The sequence below is a fragment of the Rhipicephalus microplus genome, chromosome 8 (genome assembly GCF_043290135.1).
Source record: "Rhipicephalus microplus isolate Deutch F79 chromosome 8, USDA_Rmic, whole genome shotgun sequence".
In the NCBI taxonomy this organism is placed as follows: Eukaryota; Metazoa; Arthropoda; class Arachnida; order Ixodida; family Ixodidae; genus Rhipicephalus; species Rhipicephalus microplus.
The window spans coordinates 40,071,738-40,093,263 of record NC_134707.1 but is presented as its reverse complement, the minus strand read 5'-3'; the positions used below and the strand labels follow the sequence as shown (position 1 = coordinate 40,093,263).

At 49.9% G+C, this 21,526-nt stretch overlaps 1 protein-coding gene across 30 annotated transcripts in view; it reads left to right on the top strand.

Moving 5' to 3' along the window:
* The window catches only part of LOC119164399 (CUGBP Elav-like family member 1-A), a 646,479-nt gene that overhangs the window by 384,988 nt on the left and 239,965 nt on the right, over positions 1 to 21,526 (top strand). For 21 of the 30 annotated variants that reach the window (XM_075871581.1, XM_075871593.1, XM_075871600.1 and 18 more), the window contains exon 2: positions 9,001 to 9,490. The exons of 8 other annotated variants lie outside the window; for them this stretch is intronic. In XM_075871581.1, the coding sequence (XP_075727696.1) occupies positions 9,001 to 9,490 (490 nt within the window). The remainder of the gene's footprint in view (positions 1 to 9,000; positions 9,491 to 21,526) is intronic. One more of the 30 variants, XM_075871583.1, reaches the window with a different exon arrangement.

Sequence of the window (21,526 nt, the reverse complement as noted above, 5' to 3'; positions counted from 1 at the left end):
TATATATATCATGTGTGTGTGTTAAATTATTCTGAATACTTGCGGTATTACTGGAATGTCGTGCCGAATTTCGCAGAAGATTCTCGTGTACATTTTTTACGTCCCGTTATAGCATCGGTGCGACGCTGTTCGGGAACGGGCCTCAACCCAATTCGTTCAGCGCAGCAGAAATGCAGCATCGCTTTAAAAATAAATAAATATTGTTATCGTGTTTGATTCACCGTGCAGGCTTGAAAAGGCCAATGAGGGATAGGACAAAAACAAACGAAACAAAAACAGAACTAGGCTGAAAAAAAAAAAAACGAAGTTGGCACGGCTTAGGGCCTTTGGGCATAAGGGGTTTCGCTGGCAGCCGGCTTGGAAGGAATACTTTCAAGTTCCCGGCTTGGGGAGCCCTGTGAAGCGCGCGCCCCGTCGGACAGCGCGGTTCGTCCGTTCTCGCGTGAAACGAGATTGGACGTGATATGCGGCGTTCCGCTATGCGAGGTATGCCGTCCACCGTGGTGGGTCCGAGGGACGAGAGTATTATTACAGTGGACTGGACCAACACAGGCCTTCTCGTCAGAATAAAGCCACCCCACTCTCACCTCTTTTGACCCGCATTTTGCGGGCCTTATCCCGAAAAAAGCTTTCGAGATGCCTTTGACGCTAGCCGCGCTGTGCTGGATCGTGTGCGCCTGAGCGGCTTTGCGCGCACTCCTAATACGGGCTCGCGATGCTGGCCAAAGAATTTGTGTGAGGTATTTCGTGGCGCCTGTTTGTCGAGAAAGGTCACAAGGGGGGGGGGGGGGGGGCAGGGGGTAGTTGCGGCAACTCGTTCGGTAGTCGGCCTTTTGTCGTTATATTTTGACTGAGTGACTGTTTTCATGCATCATTCGGAGTATCTTTGTTTCTATTTGTATAATAATAATAATAATAATAATAATAATCCTATTTACGAGTGCACATTGACGCTACGCCTTGTGGCCTATTCCACCCGCTAACTCCCCCTTCCCCCCCCCCCCCCCCAAATATATAACGTGGTCACGGCTGTGCTGGAGCGCAAGCAGTGTCCTCCTCCGCCAAATCATAATTTGGCATCATATTCGTCATTGCTTTTTCACCCCCTCACTTTGTTCACTTGACGGGCGTTACTATACTATACTATACTAGCATGCCACTGCTAGATTAACAGCTAACGGAGCTAGTTGGTTAGCATTTATACTACTAGAAGGGGCGTGCGAACCACGGATACGATGTGATCTCTTGGCGTTTGTGTTTGCACGCTCTGTTTTTTTTAGACCGAATACCGCCATCACTACCACCACGGCCACTACTACTTCGACTAACATTGTTACTAATTATGCTATCACTACTACTACTACTACTACTACTACTACTTTAGCGAATGGCGACTACGGCACAGAGTAAGGACTAAGACAACTTTGCCACAATAGAAGTCGCTGAAAAGAAACCTGATATACGACAGACTAAAAATGCGCTCGGCGCAGCAGACTTCTTGGGTCTGTTGGGGGAACATCGATTTGCCGCCGCTAGGATCGCGCAGCCAGAGGGAGGGTCGCTGTGACCTCGCGACAGTAAACGGCTGCCGAGTCGAGGCCATAGTGGCAGCTGTGGATGCGTGTGCTCTGCTAGACGCCACGCGCGCAGAGAAATCGGTGGTGGCGCGTTCAGCGCTGCAGACACCCCCCTCCCCCCTTCTATGTTGCCGTGGGGATGAAAGGGAGAGGAGGGAACTTCCCGGTCGCTCGAATCGGGGATGCCGGGATTGTCGTCCCGCCTTGCGTTACCCTTTCCGGGGTCGCTGAATCGGCGGCAGTGGGCCGCGGGGACGCCCTATTCCGCTTGCGTGCTATGTTCGTTCGTGTATACGCTTGTAACACGGGTCTGGAACTCACCTTAGCCAGCTGTGGCGCCTCTGTTGAACAGTGGCCATAGGATGCTAGGTGGCTGAACCGAAGGTCGCGTGTTCGATCCCGGCGATTGCGGTCGCATTTCGATGGGGCCCAAATAGTAGAGGCCCCTGTGTCAGTGCACGTTATGGAACATCACAGGCTGCAAACTTTCGGAGCATTTACTGTAAGGCGTCTTCTCATGATTGATCCTGGTTTCGGGACGTAAAACCCTAAATATTATCACCTTCCTGTCCCCCGTATCTATAGTCTCGTACTTTGTGACAAGTGGGCTCTGCTTGGTTTTCGGACTCTCAAAAATCATTCGGCTTCCGGTTTCATATCAATCGATGCAATGGTTCGGACCGAAATCCAGCCAATGGGATCGCGCAAACACGCATACAGTGACGCCGATGTCTTTCGCTTCGCTTCGGGTTTTTTCGCGGTGAGGACTTCCACTCGAGTGGGCGTGTGTTTCCATGGGTTTGCAGTTTTTCTCTCTATGTGGTGCGAAATGAGAGCAATTAGTGACCCACTTTTGAACTTCTGACCCGCTTCCGAAGTACGGGAATTGTCTCTTTTCATGAATGTAGGACGAATTGCGCGGTGTGGTCGCGTAAAATGGGCGCGTGTAACGCCATGTCTATAATACTGCATGCGCGTGGTTCTCTGTAATGTACGATTAGACCGCTGCATAAGAGTGTCACGACTCGCCTTCCGAACGTCATCATCCATGTGGTCATATGCCTGAGTGCGTGCTCCCGTATCCAACCCGAGGAATGGCTCGTAATCTTTTGATACCGCCATAACTAATAGATATTATAACAAAGCAAACAATTGGATCATATATAAGATGGAGATGAAGTGCACAAGGATGACGACGTTTCGTAACGCAACAGATGCAGGTACTAGTATTAGCAATGCCAATTGAAGATACCTTTAGTTGTTCACTGGCAAACTGAGACGGGGATGTTATAAAGTAGAATTCGAAACGGGCACTCTTAAATTCGACGTGTTCACCAAGCTGGGCGCTCTGTACCAGAGAGAGTTTCTTGGGTGATACTGCACTGGTATAGTCTCGGGAAGCGTATAACAGTTCTGGGTATTCACGTCACTTGGAAGTTTAAGAAAAAAAGAAAATGGCCGCGTACCTGCGTGCTTTGGTGCAAATGTCGTCGAAAGACAATAGTCTTCTGCCGGCCTTCTTTTTTGCGTAGCGTCACATCTTCAGCCCAACCTAAGAAACACTATATACTTTATAATTGCGTATGTATGTTTCATCTAATGAAGGAACACACCACCTAATACGTATTGATGTCGCCCCTCACATATGCGGGCAGTTAGTTTTACCATCGAAACGCACAGCCCCCAGTTCAAGATGGCTGGGCGTTCAGCAAGTGCCTAAGCTTTGGCCGAGTGGCTGAATTGTGTGACTGACATACAGACAGATCAAGTTGCTGCGGTAAAGTATCCCCAGGAAGACTATTTTCCTTAAAGAAAAAAAAAAGAGTGGAGGAAGGCAGACAAAGAGAGTGAATGTTTTCTTGGTCTCACGACGGTTGGGTCGATGTGTCGTGCCGCGGCAGACGGAGTGAGCGGTCCGGCAAACGGCTTGGGCTTTCGCGCCTCGACGCACCGCCGAATGAAGTCGGGGTCCTTTTTTGTCTCTCTCATTTCGGCGACTCAAACGCTGGGACAGAATGGAGCTGGTCGTAAAAGAAAAAAAAAAAGAATGAAATGTCTAATGTGGAGCGGCCTGGCTGGGGGCGGCAGCTTTTGTCGGCGGGTATAGCAGTATTGGGATTCCTCGCTCCAAGTGGCCAGTTTCTTTTGTTGTTTTTTTTTCTTTTTTTCCTCCTTCAGCCTCGTCACTGTGATGACAAAACGTGGACCCCCCCCCCCCCCCCTCCTTCCTCAGGCTGAATGGTTTCTCGGAAATGTTGCGTAACGTTCTTTTTTAAGCCTGCCTGGACTGTATACACTGGTATTCAGCGTCTTTTGAACGCTGGGAAATGTAAGCGACTCGCGGCGCACTCCGAGCGTGCCGTGAATACCTCCCGTTTCGCAAAGTAGACTCGATCGTTGCCCGCGCTATTGCAAACCACTGTGTAATCACTCCCGTCTTCCTCGCACTTTCAGGTCACTTTGTTTCTTGTCACTCTCGTTCTAGAGATGACGAAAAGCTGGTGAGGGTGGTGGAGGGGGTGGGAGGGCAAGAATATGGGCTGGCAAAAACAAAAATAATATTCGTCGGACACAGTTGTCGAAATGGATCAGTATAGAGTCGACTGAAAACTTAAACAAAGAATTCCCCCTGCGAGTCGTGTATTGGCATATGTGACCGCGTGACTTCCTTTCGATGAAGACCTGTGCCATCGATTGAAATCAACCATTCTTGCTATGTGTTTCTCATTTTGTTTTATTTTTAACAGCAAAGGCACGCACTTATCGTTGGTCGAAAAATTTCTTGTCGTGAAAAGACAACTCCTGCAGCGCGCGCGTTCTACAGATGTTTGGCGAATATCGCTATACTCCGCGGTCCACTGCGGAGGAGGATTGAACACACGGACGGTTCTCCTTCGAACACATGACGGGCGCAACCAATTAACTGTGAGGTACTCTAATGAAAAGTCGGCGTTACTTCAATGAGAAACACCGGGACGTCTTGTTTCGGCTCCGCTGGTTAACCATGTGTTCGGAGCGCTTAGTCGATTATCGCTTACAGACAACAGAACAACGGCGTCAGCTCAATGCTCGACGAAAAGAACGGATTGGACTTGCTGAATACGCTTCGTTGAGCCAATCGCGGCCTACCACAGTGACCGCAAGGCGATTATCGCTACCGTTAGTATAACGTAAAACAGCATGTGAAGTGTTTCATATGTACAACTTTAGTGGGCATTCATGTTCGCATAGGTAAGGGTAGTAGTAGTCAATGTCTTTTTTCTTCGTACACAAAACTGCAAATTCGCAATGCACGATTAACTTCGACTCCCAACCGTCACGCCACCTATTGATCGAAGTTGGATATAATGTTGCACTCGCTCACTCTACAGTTCATCCTATACAGTCTATATAATCTAAAGATTATGCTATACAATACATGGTATGACATTTATGCCGCAGTCTGCTTCTATAACAGGACCTTTCTCCCGGCTTGCCTCTCTATCAACATCTCCCCTCTTGTGCGCGTTCTCCGGATCTTGGCCGTTCTCTGTTCTCGTGTCTTTGTTCGTGCGAGCATAAGGGTAGTAGAGCCAACTGATTTTCTCCTCCCTTATTTTCAGTTCCTTTTCCTTTTTTATCCTCGGTCCCTCATCTACTCTTCGAAACGGTGTTGTCCTGTATCGTTGCGTGCGTGCAGTTCGCCGCATGGTTCGTCATGCCCTCGTCGCAATGCCTGTCCTACCCCCCCCCCTCCCCCTTATCTCGAGCCCGATCCGCCGGGAAGGGCCACAACCCTCGTTCCCCCATGCTTGCCGCTCTTTCATTCGCTTCGGTGAGGTCGCCTCTTCGGCCTGAACCTCTTATATTGGCCACGGGTATTTTTTTTTTGCTTCCCCTACCCTCTTCTTTTTTTTTCTGTTAGCTCAATTTTCTGGTTCGTCGTTTATCGATTAACCTTTATTTTTTTTATCTTCGTCCCGCTTCTTCCGTCGCTCTTTTTTTTTTCTGGCTTATTTGTTCGCCATTGTGCGCGTGTTTGAAGCAGACATGCCTGGATCCTTTCTTTTTCTCTCTCTCCTCTCTTCGATTCGTGTTGCGGTCGCGGTGTGTTGAACGCGATCGTTCCGGTCACTCTCAATTCGAAACTGTCGTATGTATTTTTTTTGTTTTTTTTTCTATTTAGATTTCTCTCCCTTCTTGCTCGGTGATTCGTCACCATCTCCGCCGTTTTCTTTTTTTCTGTCTCTCGTATCCCTTATTTTGCCTCCGCTCCCCTTTTCCCTCAGTATTTCCCGTATTAACGTCCCGACATACTCTGGCACGCTTTTGTGGCAACAGCGAGCTTGCTTTCACGGTGATTTCACATGCGCCCCCCGCTCCCCACTGCAACCTTTCCTATCTCTCCAGTGTCGCTCGCTGAATCGTCGCGTCTCCGCCATTTTGACCCACCCCCATATCCCTAATTTCCCCTTCCTTTTTCGCCCACAGGCGTGTTTATTTCTACTTTTTTTTATGTCTCGACGCACTCGCCGGCCTGGTCTTACCGGAGAAACAGCAAGTTTGTTCTCCTCGGTGATTTCGCGTTGCTTCGACCGCTGTGCGCTGCTTCCAACCACACATCGCTGTGTCTCTCTCTCTTTCCACGCTGTTGAGAGGCTGTTTTACGGCGTTTCGTTCCGCGTGACGTAACGCTGGTACGGGAAAATAACGTTACCCTCGTCTGGATGGCCGGAGAAGTGCATGCTTGCGCAAGGTCTTTTACGTTCCCGTGGCCGACGAAGTGAAATGCATTGTTGCCTTTCATTTCAACTTTTTTCCCCTCCATTTCGTGCCTCTCATTTGGGTGCGTTGGTCGGTCGTAGTGAGAATTTGGCTCGTTTCAGCGTGCACGCTATACTGCTGATAAGGAATGCCGCTCATGTACAAAAAAAAAAAGTGGGGCTCATTTAAGTGTATTTGGTTCGCTTGTAGGGGATCCTCTCGAGATTTTCTGTGAATCGACCTGAACTCATGTGCGCGTGCTTGGTGTTCGCTGTCCGTGCAAAGGACATCGGCGAAGACTATCGCTACAGCGGGTGAGGCAATTAACGTAAAGTGAGGGCCGGTGGCGTTTCGGTCAACTAATGGATCCTTTTCGCAATCGCTCCTGGTATACACCTGTGTCGACTCCGAGTCGCCGTTGGTATAGCACATACTGTAGATTACGATAGAGAGACCAGTCACTTATGATCGGGTGGTTGGAAACATGTTGAGTTGCAGAAACCGTTACAATCTGTGGGATTCTGATTAACGCGTTAGGTAAGGTTCAGTTTGATAAGGTTGAAAGCTGCAGCTTGGGCAATGATTGTCATACTGTATAGGAAAAGTAGCGCGCTTTGTATCAAGTGCAACGTCTTTTTTGCCCCTTGGGACCTCGCCAAAGTGCCGTTCTTCAGTTATGAAGGCATGTTGATAAAGTCAATCTGTTCGACAAAAGTCAACACAGTGGAACCTGGCCGATACGTATTCGAGAAAAAAAAAAAGGAAAGTAAACGTGTGGTTGAAATCGGGCATTTGCGAGTGTAGGAGTCGGAAAATCTTAATGGGAACGTATCAACGGAGTTCTCCTGTACTTTGTGATAGTTAGCTCTGTCACGAGCGTCAACGTGAGATCTCCATTCGTTGTTTAAGACGGACAAAATCGCGCCCTAACTAACATGTTGCATCGCTACCACGACATTTATAGTTTAACTGTATCTCATGGGTTAGTTCAAGCGTACCTTTTTTTTTCATGTTGACAAGTACGCAAAGAATGAAAAGCACAAAATGAAATCGGCGTAGATGTGTCCTCGCCGTTCGCACGTCTGTGGGCGGTTGGTACCCAAGGAGCCCTGGTTTCAAAGGCGTGTGATCCTCCACTACGTTTTCCCCGTTTACTCCCAAATGGTGTTTCTTTTTCCCGGCAATTCTCTAAATTTGCTCTTTTTCCCCTCGCTATATTTGCTGTTTTCCCCATTCCCGTTTGTCTAGCTTTCCGCGCTCTCGCAAATGGGGATGCGGCGACGCTTTCTCCCGCAACCGCGCTCGTTCGGGAAGTCCCTCCGCGGGCGGAAACGACCCGGAAGCAACATCCGGTTCCCGTTTTCGCGCCATAACGCGTCCGCCTTTTTGCGGGCATTCGTCGAGTCCACTACCGCTCCGGTTTCGTTCCGCCTGTTTGTTTTCGCTCGGCTGCGGTTGTTGCTACCACTGCACTGCGGACGCAGTCAAGTGGCGCTCTGGAGCGCACCGCAATGTGCGTGGTCGGCGGGATTCTTTTTTTTAATTAGCGCGGTCTCAATTTTTGCGGTACAGGATTCTATTCAGGTGTGCTCAGATTTGGGCGCACGAAAGAATCCCAGGTGATCACAATTTCCGGAGCCCTCCACTACGGCGTCTCTCATAATCATGTGTTGGTTTTGGGACGTTAAACCCCACATATCATCATTAAGATTGTATTCTGCGCCGTAGATAGTGTATGTGATGTTGCGGAACTTGAACGCTCTTGCTTCGACCTGCAGCTTCCAACAAACATAGTTTATTTTAATAAGGCCTGATATTTTTGTACAGGTGAGTTATATAGAGATGAGTTATGAACAAAATTGATGACGCTGCAGCAGGCGTCCGTATTTTTTTCTCTGCGTTCTTCTCGTAATCGTAATACCAACTGGTTACTGATGGAACTTCGTCAACTGGATGAACTACTGGTTTCGACACATTGCGAAGTACCGTCTATGTAGTTGCACACCGACCGTCAGAACAGGCGTACACAGTCTCCGCTTGGCCACTGCTACGCGCGTCGGCGAATCCGAAGCGATGCCCCTGACATGTTGGTTCGGACGCACGGTACACGTAATCAAAGGCACACATGTGGTATTCCGTTAACGCTTCGACATGTACAGGTATTCTGCGGGGGACCCAAAGCTGTTTGCGTGCGCACGTTCTTCCGTTCCTGTGTATACTCCATAAGACATCGCATGGTAGTACAAAGGAGTGGAAGAGCGTGCTGAAGCAAATGGTCTGGGGTTAGTTATAATAGAAAGCTTTGTTCCGGGTACACCAAGCTGGCTACGTACCCATGCTCCTGTGTTCCTTTGTATTGTACGCGGGTGCAGCTAGTAGTACAAATGAACGCAAGAGCCTGCGTACCCAAGCAGCGTGGCTACCCCGGCACTTGCGTTCCTTTGTACTCCCAGCCGCACCTCATGGAGAATACGAAGGAACGCAAGGGCCTACGCACGCAAACAGTTATGAGGCGCCCGCCCTAGAACTCTCTACTGGTCATTTGCGATGGTGCTAACGTGTGGTCCGTGCTTACGTTGTTCCGACGCGTTCCGAGCCAGCAGGTTGTGTTAGACAACTGCATCCTCAGAGAGCACCGCTCCCACAGCGTTTCTCCGTGTGTGTGTGTGTGCCCTCGCAGCAGCCGCCTCTCGCGGGGTCGGTCGCGCTGTCGCCTGCAATCCAAGCTTCGGCGGGAGCGGAGCCACCAGCCTCAGCTTCCGGCCGACCAGCAGCAACTGCTACTGCGCCAGCTGTTCGAGACGCAGCGGCGCCAAGTGCTCCTGCACAGCCTGGCACTGCTCAGCCGCGCTGCGCTGGCACCGATGACGCGCGCCGGCGGCGTGGCGACGGACGGCGCCGCTAGCGGTAACAACGGCGACGCTGGCGGTGCCGCCAACGGCGCCGCGTCGTCTCCCGGCGCGACGACCAACGGCATCGCGACGACGGCGAGCAGCCGCCGCCGGTTGGGCAAGCGTCTTCGCGCCAAGGCTGCCCAGCTGGCGAGGCAGACGCTGGGCAGGCAGCTCCTGCAGGGCCTAGTGGCCCGCAGCCTGATCAAGGCAGGCGCTCGAACGCGGGCCGCGGGTGGACTGGCCGCCGGAGCCCCGCTCCCGTGGCTAGCGCTGCTGGTATGCCACTCGGTTCTTGACGACGTCACTCCGCGCGCGTTCCTGAATATTGTTCGTGACTGTTAGCAGGGCTAAAATGGGGACGTAATAGTGCTGGGGCAAGCTTGTTACGGAAGCGTTTTAGCGCGAGGGTTGTAATCGTTTTATCCCCACGTACAATGCCACAACTTACGTGCGAGTTCTCATGCGGGATCTTTATCCGTCGCTATCAGTGTTTAATTAGGTATTGAATATTTGGCATACATTTTTTCACATGACTGGTTGTTATTCTCATTGTGGTCTACGAGTGTTTCGGTTTAAACGCGTAAATCGAGTTAGCCTGAAACTGAATGGTCTCAGAGATGGTCCTATGTTTCTCTGTAACGAAATTTACCTAGTATGTTAGCCGTGTAATCACTACAGATAAGAAAGTGTGTCGGTTTTTCCACAGCCTTCTGGATGAAGTCTGAAGTATATACTCGCATAACGTCGACGTAAGCTTATAATAGTTTAAATACACTAGCCTATATGTAGGGTACGCGTTAGCATTCAGGATAACAGGAGGTGTTCAAGTGTTATTTACACGTTTGAGCCATTGCTTTTGACATTTATCGCTTGACCGTTAAGTCACCGCGGCATTTGTGCTGCAACGGAACCTCTAAGTTATCTGTGTCAGGTTGAACTCATTAACGACTGAAGGATACCGTGCAATTGAAGCAACGATGTCGTTGTGAAGCAGTAAACACAGCGAGTTGTAAAAAGTGACAATCGAAAGGAGCAGTTCTATGTTCTTGGCGCTCGTCCAGTGCCTCGTTTCCCAGATTCTTTCGGAGACGCGATACATTTGTCCGCTTGCCTGTGCCAAATACCGGGGTCCTAATTGAGGTACGGCAGCTCCAGCCAATGGTGGTGGTGGTAGAAACATTTATTGCCACTGTGTAGCGTGGGGGCCGAGCCCCCTCATGGCACGTGGGTGCACCCTCGCAGTGAGGAGGCACCCTTACAAAGCAAAGGAAAGCCCTTGAAGTGCGATCCTCTTCATGGCGCACGAGATGATCCGGCGCTGATCGAACGCAGAAGTGCTGGTCATGATGGTCTCCCAGTATGACACTGCCACAGCCGGAGGTGGGGGATGTGGGAAGGTGGGACATGTGAGGAGGATGTGGAGGAAGTCTCCTGGTTTGTCGCAAAGTTTGCATGAAGAGGGGAAATGGTCTGGGTAACGGGCGTTTAGTAATACGGGATATGGAGCAGTTCGAGTTTGTAGGCGTCGCCAATGTGTGGCCTGCGCTATGTTTAGGGATGGGGCTGGGGGTGCGTATATTCTTCGTTGTTCCCGGTAATACGATAGAATATCACGAAAAGAGAGCAAGCGCTCCTCGACCTGTGGAGGGGGCTCCATTTCTCCTGCCCGGAATGTGAGACCTCGGGCTAGAGAATGAGCCTCCTCGTTGCCAAGGAGGCCGGCATGTGCTGGCGTCCAGATCAGGGTTGTGGAGCACTGAGGCTGCCAGAAGCGTAGCAAGCGAGCAGCGCTACATGATATCAGGCCATTGGCGTAGTTAAGAATAGCTGATTTCGAGTCGCTAATGATAGTGGTGGCAGGTGTGGAGATGAGAGCAAGCGCGATGGCTGCCTCTTCTGCCTCTGTGGAGGAATTTGTGACAATTGAGCAAGAAGTTAGGAGATTTGCCTGATTGTCAGCCACCGCAAGGGCCATGCGGGATCTTGACGCATATTCCGCTGCGTCAACGTAGACTACATTCTGGTCCTCGCCATATTGTCTCTGGAGGGCCCGGGCCCTTGCCTTTCTGCGTTTCTCGTCGCGCACAGGATGCATGTTCTTGGGAATGGGCGGTACGTTTAGGTGAGAGCGGAGGTTAGAAGAAAGAGGGACCCTTCCAGGTGATTCTGTTATTGGGGATAAGTCTAATTGGGTCAAAAGAGCGCGGCCACTCACCGAATTAGACAGACGACATATTTGTGCCGTAAAGGTGGCTTCAGCGAGTTCCTCAAATGTATTATGTACTCCAAGTTTGAAGAGTCTGTCATTGGATGTTCTTGGGGGAAGGCGTAGAGCTGTTTTTGTGCAACTTCGTAGAAGCGCGTTAATGCGGTCTCTCTCTTTTTGTCGGAGAGGTAGGTATGGGAGGGCATACGTGGTGCGGCTGACGATGTAAGCCTGGGTGAGGCGAAGCGTGTTTCGCTCGCGTAGGCCAGCCCGACGGTTCGCTATGCGACGAATCAGCCGAATGGTCTGCTGAGCATGTGTTTGGAGAGTCCTGATGACTTCTCCATGTGCGCCATGTGAGTAGAGTACTAGCCCTAGCACCCGAATTTTTGAGACATGGATGCACCAGCAGCACGAACACAGGACCTTTCGTATTTTCATTTTATGGCGCTACCCTACCGCAGTTGTGAACCCAAACTTACTCGGCTATATCCGTTATCCAACAGCTTCAGTGTGAGGCAGAAAAACAGCTCTAGAGAATCTAAGTATCAGACAGTGAAACAACTCGAAACAGCCTCAGTATCAGGTAGGGGAACATCTCGAAGCAGCCTCTGTGTGAGACAGGGGAACAGCTCGGAATGGCCTCAGTGTGACGCAGAGGAACAACTCGATAAAGCCTCTGTGTCAGACAGGGAAACAACTCGAAACAACCTCAGTGTCAGAAAGGGAACAACTCCAAAGAGCCTTAAACGGCTCGGAACAGCCTTGGTGTCAAGCAAACGAATAACTCGAAGCAGCCTCTGTGTCAGACAGGCAAGCAGCTCGGAATAGCCTCAGTGTCAGGCAGGGGAACAGCTCGAAACCGCCTCGGTGTCAGGCAAAGGGTCAACTCGAAGCAGCCTCTGGGTCAAACAGGAGGCTCGGAATAGCCTCAGCGTGAAGCAGAGGAACAACTCGAAAGAGCCTTAGTGTCAGACAGTGGAACAACTCGAAACAGCCTCAGTGTCAGACAGGGGGACAGCGCGGAACAGCCTCAGTGTTAGACAGGGGAACAGCTCGGAACAGCCTCGGTGTCAGGCAGAGGAGCAGCTCGAAGCAGCCTCTGTGTCAGACAGCAGAACAACTTAGAATAAACTCAGCGTGAGTCAGAACAACTCGAAACAGCCTCAGTGTCAGACAGGGGAATATCTCGGAACAGCCTCGGTGTCAGACAGCAGAACAGCTCAGAATATCCTCAGCGTGAGGCAGAAAAACGACTCGAAACAACCTCAGCGTGAGGCAGAGGAACAACTCAAAACAGCCTAGGCAGAGGAACAACTCGAAACTGCCTGTGTCAGACAGGGGAAGCACTAGAAACAGCCTTGGTGTCACACAGAGGAACAACTCGGAGCAGCCTCAGTGTCAGACAGGGAGATTGCTCGGAACTGCCTCAGTTTCAGACAAGGGAAAAACTCGAAACAGCCTCAATGTCAGACAGGGGAACAACTCGGAACAGCATCAGCGTGAGGCAGAGAAACAACTCAAAACAACCTCAGTGTCAGACAGGAAAACTACTCGAAGCAGCCTTGGTGTCACACAGGGAACAGCTTGGAACAGCCTCATAGTCAGACGGGTGAACAGCTCGGAACAGCCTCAGTGTCAGACCGAGAAACAAACAACTCGTAAAAGCTTCGGTGTCAGGCAGCAGAATAGCTCGGAACTGCCTCACTATAAGACGGGGGAACAGCTCGAAACAGCCTCAGTATCAGACAGGGGAACAGTTCGGAACAGTCCCAGTGTCAGACAAGGGAACAGCTCGAAACAGCCTCGGTGTCAGACAGGGGGGGGGGGGGCAGCTTGGAACAGCCTTAGTGTCAGACAAGGGACCAACTCGGAACAGCCTCAGTGTCAGACAGGGGAACAGCTCGAAACAGCCTCGGGGTCAGACAGGGGACAGCTCGGAACAGCCTCAGTGTCAAATGGGAACAGCTCTGAGTATGCTCAGTGTCAGACAAGGGAAGAATCGAAACAGCCTCAGTGTCAGATAGGGGAACAGCTTGGAACCGCGTCAGTATCAGACAGGGCGAGAACTCGAAGCAGCCTCAGTGTTAGACAGGGGAACAATTCGGAAACATTTAGTTACGTCGGGTGTGCGTATTCTGCACGCATTCTCCGCACCGCTATATGCTTGGAGACAGCTTTTTTGCTCCTGTGCCAGTTGTCACGTGATCATAAAGGGCGGCGGCGAGAATAGGACTGGGTGGGGCCTACGTGTCGCTACGAGGGACTCAGTATGTCGATGACACTTACCCCTGTTTTCAAAGAAAGAATAGGTCTATACTCGCAGAGGTGATGGGCTGGCGCGCTTCGGTGTCTAGTCGAGGCATCTCCGGTCTCCTGAAGTTCTATAAGAGGGGCTGGCTTGCAGACACGGCAACAATTATCTTATCCCTTATCCCGTGTCCTTCGTGGCCCCCGTACCTTCTTGCATCCCTAATGCGTACGAACTATCTTGAATATCTGTTGTTCTAAATTTTATGGGTTGTCACCAATCATATTTGTCTCTTCGTGTGGCTAGTTAACTCCGTAAACGTCACCGGGCAGGTCGGCATTGTCTAAAGTGACACGCCAGATTTAAAAATGTCGAGCTTTCCTGGCACATCCGGGGGATTCTCATTTGCGCTGTCCTATTCTTGTCTCGTTTTCATAAACTGAGGCCCGCGTGTCTATTGTGCCATATTCGGAGGACTGCCTCCTTTCGAGCTGAGTTTCAAGTGCTTCCCACATCAACCGTGTATTCCGTTATTTTGCTGGCGCTGTGTCGTTCGTTCCGCGTAAAGTCACTCCTCCTCGCAACAAGACACCAGCCCGTCTCCGTCCGAAGAAGCATGGATAAATGAATCATTTGAATGGGCTTGTACTTTTTGGATTGATCCTTGGCTGATGCCACTTAAGCAGTAAAACATGTTGAAGTATGAACTATATCTGGTTAAGCGCCAAGTTTGACGCTTGCCTTGATTTTAACCGCCCATCAGATACCTTAGATTTAGTGTCGAATCACCTTAAAACCGCAATGTGTCCTTCCGTCCGAAAATCGCTGCCCGGCGTCTGCAGCAGATAAAGAAACCAAAACGTCACTGAACAACACAGTCTATTGAAAGGAGCAATTCAGGCCCATAGTCTTGTACTGTAATGAGAACAATAATTGTTCGGGTATTATACGTCCCAAAACAACAATAGGATTGTGATGACTGCGCCTTGGTGAGAATGCTTCGGAAATTTAGTTCACCTATAGGGCTCTTCAACGTCCGACGAAATCTTAAGTACCTGGGCTCTCGGCCAGCACCTCGCCTCCACCGAATTGCGGCCGGCGCGGCCTGCATGGATGTGAACCCACGACCTTCTGGTCAGTAGTAAAGCGTCGAAGCCCCCAGACCACCACGGAGTTGTGCGTCCCTTTTCAGGGACGTATTGGGTGGGCAGCCGCTTCCTCCTCCCCCTTTCCACACGCAGCGCACAGTGCGTCTATTCTTTCGTATACTTGGCTTGGCACGGCTTACTCCGCAATACTCCCGTCGTGGCTTCAAACAGCTATACCCAAGAAGCGTTTCTCTCTATAGGCGCTCCGGCGCGGTCACTTCAAGTGACGAAGACGAATGAATCGCATCAGTCGGTGAGCCGTTGTAATGGAAGGGTGGAGGCAGCTCCTTGGCTAGCGACGATTATCGCGGCGCTGGAAGAAGGAACGGGTATACCAAGCCGCGCATCCTTCGTGCGGAATCGGTTCATTAAGAACTAGCACTTCCCCTGCCTGTCTTTTCTTTCCCGTGTATCTGACAAATGGGGACAGCCTTCGAGTGCGTTGTACGGGGGGCCCTCGGACTCCGTGAGTCGTAGGCACAATGTTTCTCTGATTGGCTTCGGTATTAGCTTCGCCTGCCGAGGTCCGCCCTGCCGTGTCTGAATTGTTTCAATGCGTCGGCATCAGGATTGACGAAGTGGTGTCGACAGTGTTCCGATTCTCTTCGAATCGTGTATTTTCTTGTGTAACACTGCCGCTAATTTTGGTGAAGGGCTGGTTATAGGGTTTAGCAGAAGGTAATTACGATTAATGTTTGCAGAGGGCCGGGTCTCGTGTTTACCGCTAAGTCGTCCTTGCTCTCTTAGTTAATTTCATGATTAGCTTTGAGCGGCCACACAATTAGGTTTTAACGATATAGGGTTGCTTTAATCGGGGGCCTCTTGAATTATGCACATATATGTGTAACGCATTAAATATTTTTTTTTGCCTTGAACTGCATGGCAGATTTAGTGTCAGAACACCGCCGTGCGTGTAATTATGAAAAAAATCTTGGAGCGTTCGTGCATTTTCGGCGTTACCAGATTTAACGACGTGTTAAACTTTCTCGAACTCGGAACATTCTTGCGAACGCGGTCGCGTATGAAACTTCATGCTATATATGCAGTCAGACACTAAGCGCTTCTTTCCGTCGCCGCCCTCAAGTCGTTAAGATACAGCAGCGAAAGTCGAGTTTTCGCCGACTGCGCGCGCTGCTCACAAGTTGGCGACGCGTTCGTGGAAAACACTCGCTTACAGCTTCTACAGCAACGTCTTCGTGTGGCCATTTCCTTAGGCGTAATATTTTTTTTTCTGCTTCTTTGCAAGCTCTCCGCCGCCGGACGACGCTTACATGCGCCGGAATTCCGCGGTTGCGGCGCGAAGTCGGCAATTTGTAAGACGCGTTGGTTTCGCTGCCACCAGCCCCATTGCGTAGTCCGAGGTTGTTCTTTTCTTTAAGGTCGTACAGAGCTAGTGCGTCGTCGCGTAGCGCGATTCCATGCGCACTCTCAAAGACGGCACGTAGACCGTATACCATAGTTTCTCGCGATACAATGCTGTGCACTAGGAGCTTAACGTAGCTTCCCCGGCGCTACGCTGTCGCTAAAACCTGCCCTTCTTGTGACGTTGTTTCCTTAAAGTCCTGTCTTTTTTTTTTTAAGGCAAGTCCGGTGGCGATGTTATGGCGTACCTGCCCGCCGCACCGCTAAGCCTCCTCGGTCATTTGTCAAGCGTCCCCCCCTCCTGGCGACGCGCCCCTGTGGGCTGTGCAGCGACCGTGTTGTCAAAAAGCGTTGAACGGGAAGGGTTGTTCTTGCTCAGAGAAGAAACTCTCGTGCGACCGCTGGTGCGTGAAGATACCGGATGGAAAGTTTTGTTCCCGCGCGAAGGACGCCTTTTGCGTGTGCGCTGCACCAGAGAGAGAGAGGGTGAAGACAAAACACTCTCGCCCTCTCCCCAATACCACCAAAACCCTGGGCAGGTGGCGTTCTTGGGCATTTTATGTACACGCCTCTAGCATCTCGCGTTTTTTTTTTCCTTTGCGTTTTTTTTAAGCCCCTTCGGCACACCGCTATACGCAAAATGTCTCAAGCGTACCCGGTTACCCGGTTTGAATTGTGCATGCGTGTGTCAGAGGAACGTGGTGGCGCTGCCGAAGTCAGTTTCCTACCCCCCCCCCCCCCCCCCTAGTTTTTCGAGTGGCCGTCGTGACTTTGTAGCTCATTACCTCCGAACATTTACATTAATTTGCTTCAAATTTATATCGTTGAGCTGCGACAGTAAAGTGTTGCTTTACTGTCGCACACAGTAAAGTGTGCGACAGTAAAGTGGCACTGTTGCTGTAGGTTTGTCGATGCTGTAGATCTAAAAGCAAGTGTCGATAGGCGCTCTCGGAATCTTGGAGGACAGAAATTTCGCGTTTGTAGCTCGTTTTTTTTTTTACCTCTGTAGCTGGCGTTACTTCACCTGGTGGCAGCTATGGTACGCGATATCCGGTACTCTGCTACGTCTTCGCGAATCCGGCCGGGACAGACTAAAAAATACGCTCTTGTCACGTAGCGCTATTCGCCGTAGTCTTGACAGTGGAGTTAGCTTCTACTTTAGCAAGCTGCTATAGTTCGCGCGCCTGTTACTGGCAACACTCGAGTTGAGTCGGTAGGTTGGGATGCATCTTGGCCTTTGTAACAACGCAACACTATAAACGGACTAAAAGAAGGATAACGAACACGGCGTCGTGGTCCTTTTTCTTCTGTTTGTAGCAGAGTATGAATTTTACTACGATGCAATTGATAACAAGTAAAATGCGTTGCGGTATTTGTTTAGTATGATTTCGAGCGTCTAAGCTCGTATAGTAAATTCCCGAACTTTAAAAAGTCGGTAATCTATGCGGGGGTATGCGAGGTGTTCATCTAAACTTGCCAAGTGATGTCGCAACTATGCGGATTTTGTATAGGTGTTTTCTTGGCATTGCACTGCTACCTTACAAAGAAACAACCTCTACAGGCGGGTTTCACGCGGCTCTATTAACTGTTATTTTAGGACGTTAAACCCCGACAGTTGTTTTTTTTTAAACAAACGTCTGTTAATTCATTTGAATACTTCGAAATTTCGAAAAACCGAAATTCGTGTCGAAGCGAATTCGAATATTTTTTCTTTTCGAATATTCGAAGTGCTCGAATAATCCCGCGTGGCCAGTTTTGTACGCTGTCCGCAGTCGTTGTCCAAGTCGTCTTTCTCCCCGGGCATGCTATCGGCTTCGGCGCCTACTTTACGCCGAGTTCACCTGCTTATCATAAGGTCGGGCAGGCGAAGCTGTTGTCGCACAACGAAATTTCAGTGCTCCACCATTGAACGTTATTTAACGTACCGCTGTAGTTTATCGACAATATTTTTTGTCTGTTTGTTTTTGTGTTTAGTTTCACGAAAGACAATTAGTTTGTGCGTGTCATGCTAACAGTGTTCTTGATTCGACACAACAAACTGGTCTATGAGTGTTTGTACGAAGTGCTGTATTGTTCGCTTTAAAACAGTGCGCCTCCTAATCCGGGCAGACGGGTCGATGATATGCTGAGAGAGCGGAAAGAGCTTAGGGACGCATGTTGTCTGTGGAAGCCTTGCATCAGCTCAGTCGTCGGCGAGTACCCGCTCCTGTGTTTTCCTATTGTGAGTCAGTATATACAAGTCCATGCACACCGGGATCAATATACAATCGATAAATACTGGCCGTGCGACATTTCGCCGTTTTGACTTTACATATTTCATTCTGTCTAATGTGTATTTCCATTCCCGCGTTGCATTTCTATTACCGTAATGACCCTTCGTTGCTCAACCGAGTTTTAATAAACAAGCAGCTGAACGAACTGGTGACTGTTTTCCCAATATGACGCTGCAACATTGTCGAGAATATAATTTGTTTTCTTGCTGCCTGTTTGTGATAACAATGTCTGGATTGCCAAACTTCTCCTGCCAACTTCCCTTTTCTCTTTGTGTTCATGGCGCGTTCACGTATCTCTTTGAAATTACCGCGTGGTAATAAATTGCACGGTATTGGACGGTATGCTTCCTTGCCACGCGATCCCGCTAGCGGTGCTTTGTTTCGCTAATGAATACGGCTCGTACTTCTGCTCGCTTTAATCATTCGCGCCTGACAAGCCGTTCGTTTCGAACTAATGCAACGCTAATAGGTCGGAATTTTACTGCTTCTGCCATCTGTCGTGCCGCCGAAGTACTACTACCGTAAAGCTTTGGTAGTAGCTGCTACTGTAACGCTGTTACTGCAAGAGAGAGTGGAGCAAGTTGGTATAAGTACTTACTATAAAAATACAGGGCGTACGAACACGTAGACAAGGTGGACGTTAGGACAAGGTGTTTGTGGTCTCCTATAACCTCCTTCTTTCGTGTACTGTGTTTGCGCAACCCGTTTCTTTAAAATGGTTACTACCGTGTAGCAATCGTCTTTATGACAATTCTGTGTTGGTTAATTGTGTCGTGTTAAAGGTTATTCGCAATGTGGACAAGTGCGCGTGAGTTAGAAACGTGACAGAAAACGTGACACCCAAAAAAGTGTGCGCCTGTAAACACGTATGTAATTATCGTCACCGAGAGAAGCGCGCGTGCTTATCGTGTGAGGCTCGTGCGGAACCGTGAAGTTAGTTTGCTTCTTTACGGAGCACGGAACTCGGAAACCGAGCAAGCGACAGAGAGAAAAGAAACAAACAAAACTAACCAGAGAAACGGCAAGAACGCGGTAATGCAGGGCACTCTGCGCGTGTTCCGGAAATGGGTGTTCCACGTACGTTCCTTTCGAGAATCCTGCATCTCTCCATTTCCTGCTGTGTTCGTGTACACACACACACGCACGCACACACACAAAACACTTTCTGGGGTATGGACGGGTGCGCATTAAATTTCACGCCTGGCACTTGCGTCTACGGTTTACGACTGCGACGACGGAGTCGTTTCTACTGCTCCGCCACCGTAGCAATCTTTTTCTTGTTCTTTCTGCAAGTGCAGACAAGTTTCTCCGTTCCTTTGCACAGGCGACTTGAGAAAAAAAAAAAAAAACTCCCTTAAAACCACTTTCCTGTTCTCACCTTCGCATCGGACGAAGATTCCCCGCCTACAGTTCCGTGCCACCGCTATCTATTCGCTGGCCTCCCGCGAGACCCCTTTTAATCGAGTTTGCGTGTCGCCGAGCCTTAAAAGTGGAGCTGGCTTCCAGCTTCTCGCTTCTTGAACCTGATATTCTGCTGCCCTTAGGTTCATTGTCGTATTAGCGCGCGTGTAATTTGGCTGTTTGCAGAAAACTGTAGACTTTTTCCGGCACTGGAAGTAAAGTGGTTATTATTATTGTTATTTTTAGGTTTCACGTTTGATTCTCTTTCGCTACGTTGCTAGAGCAGCACACGCGAGAACCTATCGTTTAGGGATAGCATAGTGGGTTGGCTATGGTTGTTCAGTGGTGCGGGTGATCTCGGCCCCTGACCCAAAGGTAGCGGGTTCGATGCCGACCGTGGCCGTCGCATTTCGATGTAGCTGAAATTGTGGAGGCCCGTCTTAAATTAACGAGGGGCCGTTTTAAATCAACGAAACCTGCAACGTTAAGTAGGTGCCTTGTACATCTCGCTGTCTAAAGCTAAAGTTAAAGCTAAGGTGTCCTGCCAATTTCATTTCATCGGTTAGTCAATAGGTTGGGAAATCTGCAGTCACATGGAACCTGTTTGTTTTTAGCTGGGTTTGCTTTTCAAATATGCAAGCCCGGAAAGAGCATACCCGCGTACAAATATCGTAGAAAACTGCGATATAAGCTTTACAGCCATCTCATGAAGAAACGCAAACTGAAGCCGGCTCTGCCAGAATGATGGGTCGTCATGCGGTGAAGCGTACCAAAAATCGGAAGGGGTCGCTTTTGCTGGACACAATGGACATAAAAAGAAAAAAAGTTTTTTTTTTCAGCATGGCTTTCGCGGATCCCCTATTTAAGGACCAAAGTCGTAGAGTGTAAGCTCAGTTCCATTGGAAAGTTAGCTAGAATAACTAACATACCAACCAACCTTTCGTGAAGCCACCCCTATGAAGCCTTTGGAGGGATGCGTTCCTATGTGTCGTCCATTCCGCAGACGGGCATATATATTAAAAGCATGGAAGCTGTCGGACGGTTTCGCGTGTGTCTCGAGTCCGCGGTGAAAAACTGCTCATCTCGCTCCGAAGATTGGCTTCATACTGTGGCGGAAGCAGCGACGAAGCTCTAGAAATTGAAAGACTGTCCTTGGCGAAATGAAAATAATAGTAAGAAAGTTGCCTTTCACGGGTCCGCCCCGTTGCCGCGTGACGTTGAAAAACAGCGGGCCGCCGCATTCAGCCGGACGCGACCGGTCCATTTCCGCCGGGACACTAGTTCGCCCCCTCTTTTCTTTCGAAAGATCTATAGGGTCGATCTCGAAACCCCACGTTTCCTCCGGCTCCGTCTTTTGACTCCGTTTGTTTTTTTTTACACCCTTTTCTGTTATTTGTTTTTTGTTATTGCACTTTTCAAGGGGCGTATTTCGGGGTCTGCGCGACATTCGTCTGCCCCGCGGGCTGCCTCAGTCGTTCGATGGGAAGCGGGGCACTGCGGCCGGGACAACTCGCACTGGCCTCGGCTTCGGCTTGGCTATATACCTCGGCTGCGCTTGGCTGACGTTGCACTTCGCGCGCTTTATCCTCCAGCCCCTTAGACGGCTGCAAATTGCCCGTATACTGTCAGTGGCTCTGTGTTTGCGCGAACTGCCGCACGAGTGGACCTGCG